The 12,313-nt window shown below is 34.4% G+C and overlaps 1 protein-coding gene across 2 annotated transcripts in view; it reads left to right on the plus strand.

The window, feature by feature from the left end:
* LOC106162078 (uncharacterized) overlaps positions 1–12,313 on the plus strand; it is a 32,009-nt gene that overhangs the window by 17,366 nt on the left and 2,330 nt on the right. For both annotated transcript variants that reach the window (XM_087012976.1, XM_087012977.1), the window contains 2 exons: positions 9,921–9,980; positions 10,288–10,509. In XM_087012976.1, the coding sequence (XP_086869102.1) occupies positions 9,921–9,980; positions 10,288–10,509 (282 nt within the window). The remainder of the gene's footprint in view (positions 1–9,920; positions 9,981–10,287; positions 10,510–12,313) is intronic.

The following is a 12,313-nucleotide window of genomic DNA, read 5'->3' on the forward strand; positions in this document are numbered from 1 at the left end:
TAATTAAAATTTGATGTTGAATTTGCAGTTTAACATAATGTGCTTTTGCATCAGAATTGACAGTAGCCTATTTTTAGTTATTTCCTGTTTTTTGTCTGTACATTTGACAGCTTTGCTGCCTTGTTAAGATGTGATTTTTAACTCCCATTCACCTGAGGTTCTGCACATTTTCAGTATTTCCACATAGGCAGTTGTATTGGTATTTATGTCTTTAAACACGCTGTAATAATATTTTATGCACTGTCATCATTTTCCATATATTGGGACTTTCATTGTGTGAATTTTAACTCTCATGGTCCTGAAACTGTAATCTTATTGAAGGGGTGGATTGAGACCATCTTCTGGGTCTCCTGGAAGACAGTCAGATTTTAAAGTTTATATTAACGGGTTTCTGTTGGAAGACCATCAAAATGGAGGATGGATCAACAAAGATACTTTGGAATACTGTCAGAAAATATCTCTGGATCTGCTCCTGTTATTGACCATGTTACCTGTTGTGCATGATTAAAAATCAGAGTTGACTGACTGTGCTATTATAAGCATTTATTATTGCATCAAAATTGACAAAATGACCTATTTTGCATCTTTTTTTTTCTGTTTTTTTGTCTGTACATTTGACAGCTTTGCTGCCTTGTCATGATGTTGTATACAACTTATAATGATATAAATATGAAAGTTTTTAAAAATTCTTTTTTATGTACAGACACAGATGTGTCTGTACATATTGCCATCACCTGCGTCTGTCGTCGCCGTCGCCGTCGCCGATCATGTCGCCGTCGCCGTCGCCGTGCACTTTCAGCGTTAACACCATAAGTGGAAGACAGTTTTACTTTTTGGCTTTATATTTACAGAGCTGATGAATATTCATAAAACACAGGTCAAGTTCGAAAATCAGCATGATCGGGCCATTATTGTAGAATTTATGTTGTTTTTTCACTTTTCAGCATATATGCAACACTGTTAACACATTTCAAGGAAAACTGATAGGCCTGTTGTCATGAAACTCACAGGAGTAATCAATCTTACTAAAAAGCAGATCAAGTTCGAAAATCGGCATGATCGGGCCACTATTTTAGTAGTTATGCTGTTTTTTCACTTTTCAGCATATATGCAACACTGTTAACACATTTCAAGGAAAACCCATAGGCCTGTTGTAATGAAACTCACAGGAGTAATCAATCTTACTAAAACGCAGGTCAAGTTCGAAAATCAGCATAATCGGACCATCATTTTATAAGTTATGCTGTTTTTTCACATTTCCTCAGATTCAATTCTTAGGCATGTTAACAGTCTCATTATTCAATTAATAAGATATGTAAAAGTGTTTGTTTGACATTTCCTGCATCTTTACAACATTGTTAGTTGATTATGTAAAAATGATGGTAAACTTGTAATCGTGTATTGTGTAATACGGTGTCAAAAATGGAAATAAACTCATATCATTGCAGTTTGTAAGATTCAATCATTCACTATGTTCAGAAACTCAGAATGGAGGAAATTGGACATTTGACACTGTTCTATTGATATTTTTCACATCTCATCAATTTTCTTAGTTGATCATACAAAAATGGCAGTAAACTGTTAATTTTGTTTTATGTTAAAAAAGTGTTAAAAATGGAAATAAACCCATTTCAGAATAGTGCTGTCTTGTTTCACATTTCCTCAGATTCAATTCTTAGGCATGTTAACAGTCTCATTATTCAATTAATAAGATATGTAAAAGTGTTTGTTTGATATTTCCTGCATCTTTACAACATTGTTAGTTGATTACGTAAAAATGATGGTAAACTTGTAATTGTGTATTGTGTTATAAGGTGTCAAAAATGGAAATAAACTCATATCATTGCAGTTTGTAAGATTCAATCATTCACTATGTTCAGAAACTCAGAATGGAGGAAATTGGACATTTGACACTGTTCTATTGATATTTTTCACATCTCATCAATTTTCTTAGTTGATCATACAAAAATGGCAGTAAACTGTTAATTTTGTTTTATGTTAAAAAAGTGTTAAAAATGGAAATAAACCCATTTCAGAATAGTGCTGTCTTGTTTCACATTTCCTCAGATTCAATTATTAGGCATGTTAACAGTCTCATTATTTAACTAATAAGATGCCTAAAAGTGTTTGTTTGATATTTCCTGCATCTTTACAACATTGTTCGTTGATTATGTCAAAAACATGGTAAACTTGTTATCATGTATTGTGTAATAAAGTGTCAAAAATGGAAATAAACTCATATCATTGCAGTTTGTCAGATTCAATCATCCACGATGTTCAGAATCTCAGAATGGAGGAAATTGGACATTTAACACTGTTCTATTGATACTTTTCCCATCTCATCAATTTTCTTAGTTGGACATATAAAAATGGCAGTAAAATGTTTGTTTTGTTTTATGTTAAAAAAGTGTTAAAAATGGAAATAAACCCATTTCAGAACAGTGCTGTCTTGTTTACATTTTGGCATTATCAAGGCGTGACTTTGAAGTTCCATGGGCCTGAAGACCTTTGCTAGTCACATTTTCTGAATATCTGTGATACAAATATTTTATAATTATTTCACTTTTTATGTACAGACACAGATGTGTCTGTACATATAGCCATCATCTGCGTCTGTCGTCGCCGTCGTCGCCGTCGTCGCTGTCGCCGTCGCCGTCGCCGTGGCCGTCGCCGTGCACTTTTACCGATAACACGATAAGTGGAAAACCATTTTGCCTTTTGATTTGAAACTTGCAGAACTGATGAATATTCATAATACGCAGGTCAAGTTCGAAAATCAGCATGATCGGGTCACTCTTAGGGAATTTATGCTGTTTTTTCACTTTTTTCAACATATATGCAGCACCGATAACACGATAAGTGGAAAACCATTGTACCTTTTGGCTTGAAACTTACAGAACTGATGAATATTCATTATACGCAGGTCGAGTTCGAAAATCAGCATGATCGGGTCACTTATAGGGAATTTATGCTGTTTTTTCACTTTTTTCAGCATATATGCAGCACCGATAACACAATAAGTGGAAAACCATTTTACCTTTTGGCTTGAAACTTACAGAACTGATGAATATACATAATACGCAGGTCAAGTTCGAAAATCAGCGTGATTGGGTCATTTTTAGTGAATTTAGGCTATTTTTTCTCTTTTTTCAGCATATATGCAGCACGGATAACACCATAAATGGAAAACCATTTGACCTTTTGGCTTGAAACCTACAGAACTGATGAATATTCATAATACGCAGGTCAAGTTCGAAAATCAGCATGATTGGGTCATTTTTAGTGAATTTAGGCTATTTTTTCACTTTTTTTCAGCATTTTTGCAACACTGATAACACAATAAATGAAGAGCTGTTTTACCCTTTGGCTTGAAACTTACAGAACTGATAAATATTCATAATACGCAGGTCAAGTTCGAAAATCAGCACGATCGGGTCACTTATAGGGAATTTATGCTGTTTTTTTTTCACTTTTTTCAGTATATATGCAACACTGATAACACAATATAAGAAAAACAGATTGGCCAATTGTCATTATACTCACAGGAGGGGCCAATCTTACTAAAACGCAGGTTGAGTTTGAAAATCAGCGTAATCAGTCCATTATTTTAAAAGGTAATGCTGTTTTTTCACATTTCCTCACATTCAATTCTTAGGCATGTTAACAGTCTCATTATTGAACTAATAAGATACGTAAATGTGTTTGTTTGGTATTTCCTGCATCTTTACAACATTGTTAGTTGGTAAACATGATGGTAAACTTGTTATCATGTATTGTGTAATAAAGTGTCAAAAATGGAAATAAACTCATATCATTGCAGTTTGTCAGATGTATTCATCCACTATGTTCAGAATCTCAGAATGGAGGAAGTTGGACATTTAAAACTGTTCTATTGATACTTTTCCCATCTCATCAATTTTCTTCATTGGTCATATAAAAATGGCAGTAAACTGTTTATGTTGTTTTATGTTTAAAAAGTGTTAAAAATGGAAATAAACCCATTTCAGAACAGTGCTGTATTGTTTACATTTTGGCATTTTCAATATGTGACTTTGAAGTTCCATGGGCCTGAAGGCTTTTGCTAGTCACATTTTCTGAATAACCATGATACTAATATTTTATAATTAAAAATTGATGGTCATTATGCAGTAAAACATTATGTAATATTGCATGAAAATTTTAAGAAACCCCTATTTTGGGCACTGCTCCCATGATGACCATTTAAGGAAAATCATGTCACTTACTGTTCTCAAACTTACAGGAAAGAAACATGGGACTAAAATACAGCTCCAGTAGGCAATGCAGTCTGTTTGGTAAATTTTTCTGGCAATTAAACAGTTTTTTGTGAAAATTTAATTTTTCACTTATTGGCATTTTCAAGGTGTGACTTTGAAGTTCCATGATCCTGAAGACCTTTGCTTGTCACATTTCCTGAATATCCATGATACTAATATTTTATAATTAAAAATTGATGGTCATTATGCTGTTAAACATTATGTAATGTTGCATCAAAATTTGAAGAAACCCCTATTTTGGGCACTGCTCCCATGATGACCATTTAACAAAAATCATGTCAATTACTGTTCTCAAACTTACAGGAAAGAAACGTGGGTCTAAAATATACAGCTTCAGTAGGCAATGCAGTCTGTTTGGTAAATTTTTCTGGCAATTAAACAGTTTTTTGTGAAAATTTAATTTTTCACATATTGGCATTTCCAAGGTGTGACTTAGAACCTCCACGGGCTTGAAGACCCGTGCTAGTCACATTTTGTGAAAATCCATGACACTTATATTTTATTATTAAAAATCGATGGTCATTATGCTGTTAAGCATTATGTAATGTTGCATCAAAATAGAAGAAAACAATTTTTGGTGCTGCTGCCTTGATGACCATTATGGAAAAACCGTGTTACTTATAACTGTCAAACTTTCAAAAAAGAAACACAGGACTAAAATGCAGCCTGAGTTAGAAAAGCAGTCTAATTGGCTTCTTTTTCTGGAAGCTATACATTTTAGTGTTATATTCATTATCTTTTTTGGCATATTCATTGTGGGACTCGGAGCTCCCATGGACATGAAGCCAAATGGTAATCATATTTTCTACATGTCCATCCTATTTATAGTCAATAAACAAAAATTGATGATAATTATTCTCTAATTTATTATGTAATGTTACATCAAAATTGACAATCTTTTTGCACTGCTACTGCAAACATTATGAAAAGAAAACTGTGCTACTTATTATAATTTTAAACTTACAAGTACGATTTTTAGGATTGGCCTTCAGCTCATGAGAAAACCAGCTCTATTGGATTATCATGTTTATTGTATTTATGCATTTTTTGTGAAATTTTCATTTTTCTCATTCTGGCACTTTCTAAGTATAAACTTGAACTCTGATGGGCCTGAAGCCTTATGCTTTTACTTTCGTCTGTGTTACCTGTTGTGCATAAGTTGATGTTGACATAATGTATTATTGCATCAGGATTGGTAGTCTCCTATTTTGGGCATTATGGTTTTGTGCTTTTCTTAAGGTGTGACTTATGGGCCTGAAGACCTTTGAGTGGGTCAATCTGTAAATTACCCTTGGGTATCACTAGATTAATTTCAGAGTTATAAAGTCATTTGCTTTAATAGGCCATTAAATGAGATTACGTAAAGCACACTTGTTGATATTTCCCTGTAAACTCCCAAAGGTAAAGCTCTCTGCTAGATTAATAATAAGGAAGCAGTGATAATTATGCAGGTAAATTTTGTTTAATATTGCAAATAAGTTTTTTATATATATATATATATATGTATATATATCAAACTGGAAGATTAAAAGTTTGAATAGCAGCTTCATTGGAATTATATTTACCTCAAGCTCTGCCAAGGAGGTTATATTTTCACCCCTGTTTGTCTGTCATCCACATAACACAAAAAGTTATGGACTGATTTTGCAGAAATTTTCAGGAACTGTCGGAAGTGGGCCAAAGAGGACAATGATTAATTTTTGGTGGTGGTCCGGATCAATAATCAATCAATTATCAATAATAATCAACAATTGCTGCCTTGGCAGAGGTCTGCACTCTCAAAGTGCTTTTCTAGTTTTGTTGTTTTCCTTTATAATTTTTTCTCAATCACTTGCATTTGTGACTTTTAGCCCCAGGCAGGCTCTCATCTGCCTGGGGCTCTGCACATTTTCTGTATTTCTACATAAGCAGTTGTATTGTTTTTTATGTCTTTAAACATTATGTAATATTATTTTATGCACTTTCATCATTTTTCAAATATTGAGACTTTCATAATGTGAATTTGAACTCTCATGGTCCTGAAACTGTAATCTTATTGAAGGGGTGGATTGAGACCATCTTCTGGGTCTTCCGGAAGACAGTCAGGTTATTAAGTTTATATTGACTGGTATCTATTTTTTTCTGTTGGAAGACCATCAAAATGGAAGATGGATCAACATAGATTCGTAATACTGTCAGAAAATATCTCTGGGTCCGCCCCTGTTATTGACCATGTTACCTGTTGTGCAAGATTAAAATTCAGTGTTGACTGACAGTGCTATTATAAGCATTATTTATTATTGCATCAAAATTGACAAAATGACCTTTTTTGCATCTTTATTTTCTGTTTTTTGTCTGTACATTTGACAGCTTTGCTGCCTTGTTTCAGCATATATGCAGCACCGATAACACGATAAGTGGAAAACTGTTTTTTCCTTTGGTTTGAAACTTACAAAACTGATTAATATTCATAATACGCAGGTCAAGTTCGAAAATCAGCATGATTGGGTCATTTTTAGGGAATTTATACTGTTTTTTTCACTTTTTTCAGCATATATGCAGCACCAATAACACGATAAGTGGAGAACCATTTTACCTTTTGGCTTGAAACTTACAGAACTGATGAATATTCATAATACGCAGGTCAAGTTCGAAAATCAGCATGATCGGGTCACTTTTAGGGAATTTATGCTGTTTTTTCATTTTTTTCAGCATATATGCAGCACCGATAACACGATAAGTGGAAAACCATTTTACCTTTTGGCTTGATACTTACAGAACTGATGAATATTCATAATATGCAGCTTAAGTTCGAAAATCAGCATGATCGGGTCACTTTAAGAGAATTTATGCTGTTTTTTCACTGTTTTTAGCATTTATACAACACTGATAACACGATAAGTAGAAAACCATTTTACCTTTTGGCTTGAAACTTGCAGAACTGATGAATATTCATAATACGCAGGTCAAGTTCGAAAATCAGCATGATCGGGTCACTTTTAGGGAATTTATGCTGTTTTTTCATTTTTTTCAATGAAAGTTATGCTGTTTTTTCACCTATTTACCTTTTTACCTATTGATATTTTTCTTATCTCAACAATTTTGTTTGTGGATCATATAAAAATGACTGTAAATTGATCATTTTGTTTTATGCAAAAATGTGTTGTAAATGAAAATAAACTCATTTCAGTACGGGTACCTTTGTTAACATTTTGGTGTTTTCATGGTGTGACTTTGAACCTTTATAGTCCTGAAGACATTTACTAGTCCTATTTTCTAAATATCCTTGTAACCTGCAGTTCATAGTTTAAGATTTTTGTTGATTTTGCTGTTAATGATTGTAATTTTGCATCAAAATGGAAGGAACCCCTATTTTGAGCACTGTCGCCATATAGTAAACATTAAAGGAAAATCATTTTACTTACTGTTCTCAAACTAATAGAAAAGAAACATAGGACTAAAATCCATCTTCATTTGGTAAATAAATCAATTGGTTTAATCTTCTGGAAGTTATACAGGTTTTTGTGAAAATTAAATTTTTCACATATTTTGTTTGAAAATTTTAATAACTGGATGATTCTCCCTTTTAACATATAACTAAATAGTTATGATCTGATTAACTACAGAGAACTCAAAAAATTAGAAGTATTTAATTTACATGTATTTAAATGTTTTGTTTAGTGATATGATCAGTACTGTAATATACTGTAATGTATACTAGTATGTCTGCCTTTTGAATTGAATGTCTGCCTTTTGAAAGACATTTCAAGTTAAAAGCAATAGTCAGTGCTACGTACTTTTCAAGCTACAAACAAAAGCCAGTGCTAATTATTAAATTTATGAATTTTTTGTGAAATTTTCATTTTTCTCATTCTGGCACTTTAATTGTAAACTTGAAATCTGATGGGTCTGAAGCCTTATGCTTTTACTTTCATCAGTGTTACCTGTTGTGCATAATTAAAATTTGATGTTGACTGTGCAGTTAAACATAATGTATTATTGCATCAGAAATGGCAGTCTCCTGTTTTATTTTGTGTATTATTGTTTTCTGCTTTTCTTAAGGTGTGACTTATGGACCTGAAGACCTTTGATAGACAAATTTGTGTGGTCAGTCTGTAAATTCCCCTTGGGTATTCACTAGGCTAATTTCAGTGCTATAAACTCATTTGCCTAATTAAGCGGCCATTAAATGAAATTTCATAAAGCACACTTGTTGATATTTCCCTGTAAACTCCCAAAGGTTAAGCTCTCTGCTAGATAACATAGTGTCCATAATAAGGAAGCAGTGAATAGCAGCTTTATTGGAATTATATTTTTGTTGTTTTCTTTTTCATTTTTTCTCCAACACTGGCATTTTTAAGATGTGATTTTTAACTCCCATCCACCTGAGGCTCTGCACATTTTCAGTATTTCCACATAAGCAGTTGTATTGGTATTTATGTCTTTAAACAAGCTGTAATATTATTTTATGCACTGTCATCATTTTTCATATATTGGGACTTTCATCATGTGAATTTTAACTCTCGTGGTCCTGAAACTGTAATCTTATTGAAAGGTTGGATTGAGACCATCTTCTGGGTCTCCTGGAAGACAGTCAGATTTTAAAGTTTATATTAACGGGTTTCTGTTGGAAGACCATCAAAATGGAGGATGGATCAACAAAGATACTTTGGAATACTGTCAGAAAATATCTCTGGATTTGCACCATGTTACCTGTTGTGCATGATTAAAAATCAGTGTTGACTGACTGTGCTATTATAAGCATTTATTATTGCATCAAATTGACAAAAGGACCTATTTTGCATCTTTTTTTTTCTGTTTTCTGTCTGTACATTTGACAGCTTTGCTGCCTTGTTTATGTACAGACACAGATGTGTATGTACATATAGCCATCACTTGTGTCTGTCGCCGTGCACTTTCAGTGTTATATAATAACAAGAAAGCCATTTTACCTTTTGTCTTCAATTTTACAGAGCTGCTGAACATTGATGAAATATAAATCAAGTTTGACAATCAGCCTGACCTTTGTTCTAAAACTTCTGCTGTTTTTGCTTTTTTTCAGCATTTTTTATGCACCATTGTACAAGTAAAATGAAAAATGTTTTACCTTTTGTTTTTGTTTTTATAAATTGATCATTTAAAAATGAAAGTAAATAGGTTATTGTGTATTATGTTAAAAGTGTTGAAAATTAAAATAACAGATTTCAGCACTTGTGTTCATATTGGCATTTTTAAGATGTGTCTTTGAATTTCCGTGGGTCTGAAGACTTTTGCTGGTCACATTTTCTTAATATCTATGTATCTGTAGTGCATAATTGATAATTGATGGCAATTATCAGCTGTAAAGTATTATGTAACATTGCATCAAAATTGATAAAAAAGTATTTGTGTACTGCCAGTACAAATGCTCTTAAAAGAAAACAGTGTTTCTTGTTATTTTGTAACTTACAAGAATGATTGCCATACAGCTCAAATTGGCAGACTAGCTTGATTGGATTATTTTTTCTTTCTGGTTGTCTGTACTTTTGAAAGCATTGATGCCTTGTTAAATTTTTTTTGACAAAACATTTTGTAAGAGTCAAGGTTTATTTTTGCAAACAATGTGAAAATTGTGATTTATATATAAATTGTGACAACTTCTTTCAGATGGCTTTCCTGTGCTGCTTGTTGTGATGTCAGCACCACCAATATCAATGATTGTTATAGGTAGGTGATAGAACACATTGCTTGTTGTGATGTCAGCACCATTAATATTAATGATTGTTATAGGTAGGTGATAGAACACATTGCTTGTTGTGATGTCAGCACCATTAACATTAATGATTGTTATAGGAAGGTGGCAGAGCACACTCGTGGGAAATGGAATGAGGAAAATCTGCCACCGAGGTTTCCTGTACAAGATAATTATATTATATTATATTATATTATATTATATTATATTATATTATATTATATTATATTATATTATATTATATTAAGGTGGTACTTTAAAATAAAGGTTTACCAATTTTAGGAGGTGTTTATAGCAGTGAGGAGCACTGCCCCATCTCCTCCATGATCTATGTGTACCTGTTGGTCTGGGGCGTATTTGGACTGATCAGGACCTTCTTAGCTGTTATACAGTTGATGGGAAGAATAAATGGAAATGTACCAGCAAAAAGTGAAGAAGAGAAGAAGAAGGAACAATGTTGGATGGCTTTGTTCTATTTATTTTTAGTTGGGTGGTTAATAGCAGGTAAATAGAGGGCTGCCTTTCCTGACACTGTCTTTACCAACTTACTGTCACAACTTCCACAGTTTTCATAGACATGCTGTCACAACTTCCACACTGTTTTCACTGACTTGCTGTCACAACTTCCCCACTGTCTTTACCAACTTATTGTCACGACTACCACACTGTTTTCACTGACTTGCTGTCACAACTACCACACTGTTTTCACCAGCTTACTGTCACAACTTCCACACTGTTTTCACCAGCTTACTGTCACAACTTCCACACTGTTTTCACCAGCTTACTGTCACAACTTCCACACTGTTTTCACCAGCTTACTGTCACAACTACCACACTGTTTTCACCAGCTTACTGTCACAACTACCACACTGTTTTCACCAGCTTACTGTCACAACTTCCACACTGTTTTCACAGACATGCTGTCACAACTTCCACACTGTTTTCACTGACATGCTGTCACAACTACCACACTGTTTTCACTGACATGCTGTCACAACTTCCACACTGTTTTCACCAGCTTACTGTCACAACTTCCACACTGTTTTCACCAGCTTACTGTCACAACTTCCACACTGTTTTCACCAGCTTACTGTCACAACTTCCACACTGTTTTCACCAGCTTACTGTCACAACTTCCACACTGTTTTCACCAGCTTACTGTCACAACTTCCACACTGTTTTCACCAGCTTACTGTCACAACTACCACACTGTTTTCACCAGCTTACTGTCACAACTTCCACACTGTTTTCACCAGCTTACTGTCACAACTTCCACACTGTTTTCACCAGCTTACTGTCACAACTTCCACACTGTTTTCACCAGCTTACTGTCACAACTACCACACTGTTTTCACCAGCTTACTGTCACAACTTCCACACTGTTTTCACCAGCTTACTGTCACAACTTCCACACTGTTTTCACCAGCTTACTGTCACAACTTCCACACTGTTTTCACCAGCTTACTGTCACAACTTCCACACTGTTTTCACCAGCTTACTGTCACAACTTCCACACTGTTTTCACCAGCTTACTGTCACAACTACCACACTGTTTTCACCAGCTTACTGTCACAACTTCCACACTGTTTTCACCAGCTTACTGTCACAACTTCCACACTGTTTTCACCAGCTTACTGTCACAACTACCACACTGTTTTCACCAGCTTACTGTCACAACTTCCACACTGTTTTCACCAGCTTACTGTCACAACTTCCACACTGTTTTCACCAGCTTACTGTCACAACTTCCACACTGTTTTCACAGACATGCTGTCACAACTTCCACACTGTTTTCACTGACATGCTGTCACAACTACCACACTGTTTTCACAGACATGCTGTCACAACTTCCACACTGTTTTCACTGACATGCTGTCACAACTACCACACTGTTTTCACTGACATGCTGTCACAACTTCCACACTGTTTTCACAGACATGCTGTCACAACTTCCACACTGTTTTCACTGACTTGCTGTCATATCTACCACACTGTTTTCACTGACATGCTGTCACAACTACCACACTGTTTTCACTGACATGCTGTCATAACTACCACATTGTTTTCACTGACATGCTGTCATAACTACCACACTGTTTTCACAGACATGCTGTCATAACTACCACACTGTTTTCACAGACATGCTGTCATAACTACCACACTGTTTTCACAGACATGCTGTCATAACTACCACATTGTTTTCACAGACATGCTGTCATAACTACCACACTGTTTTCACTGACATGCTGTCATAACTACCACATTGTTTTCACAGACATGCTGTCATAACTACCACACTGTTTTCACT

This window comes from Lingula anatina, chromosome 5 (genome assembly GCF_051362555.1).
Source record: "Lingula anatina isolate TDL-2025a chromosome 5, LinAna3.0, whole genome shotgun sequence".
Classification (NCBI taxonomy): domain Eukaryota; kingdom Metazoa; phylum Brachiopoda; class Lingulata; order Lingulida; family Lingulidae; genus Lingula; species Lingula anatina.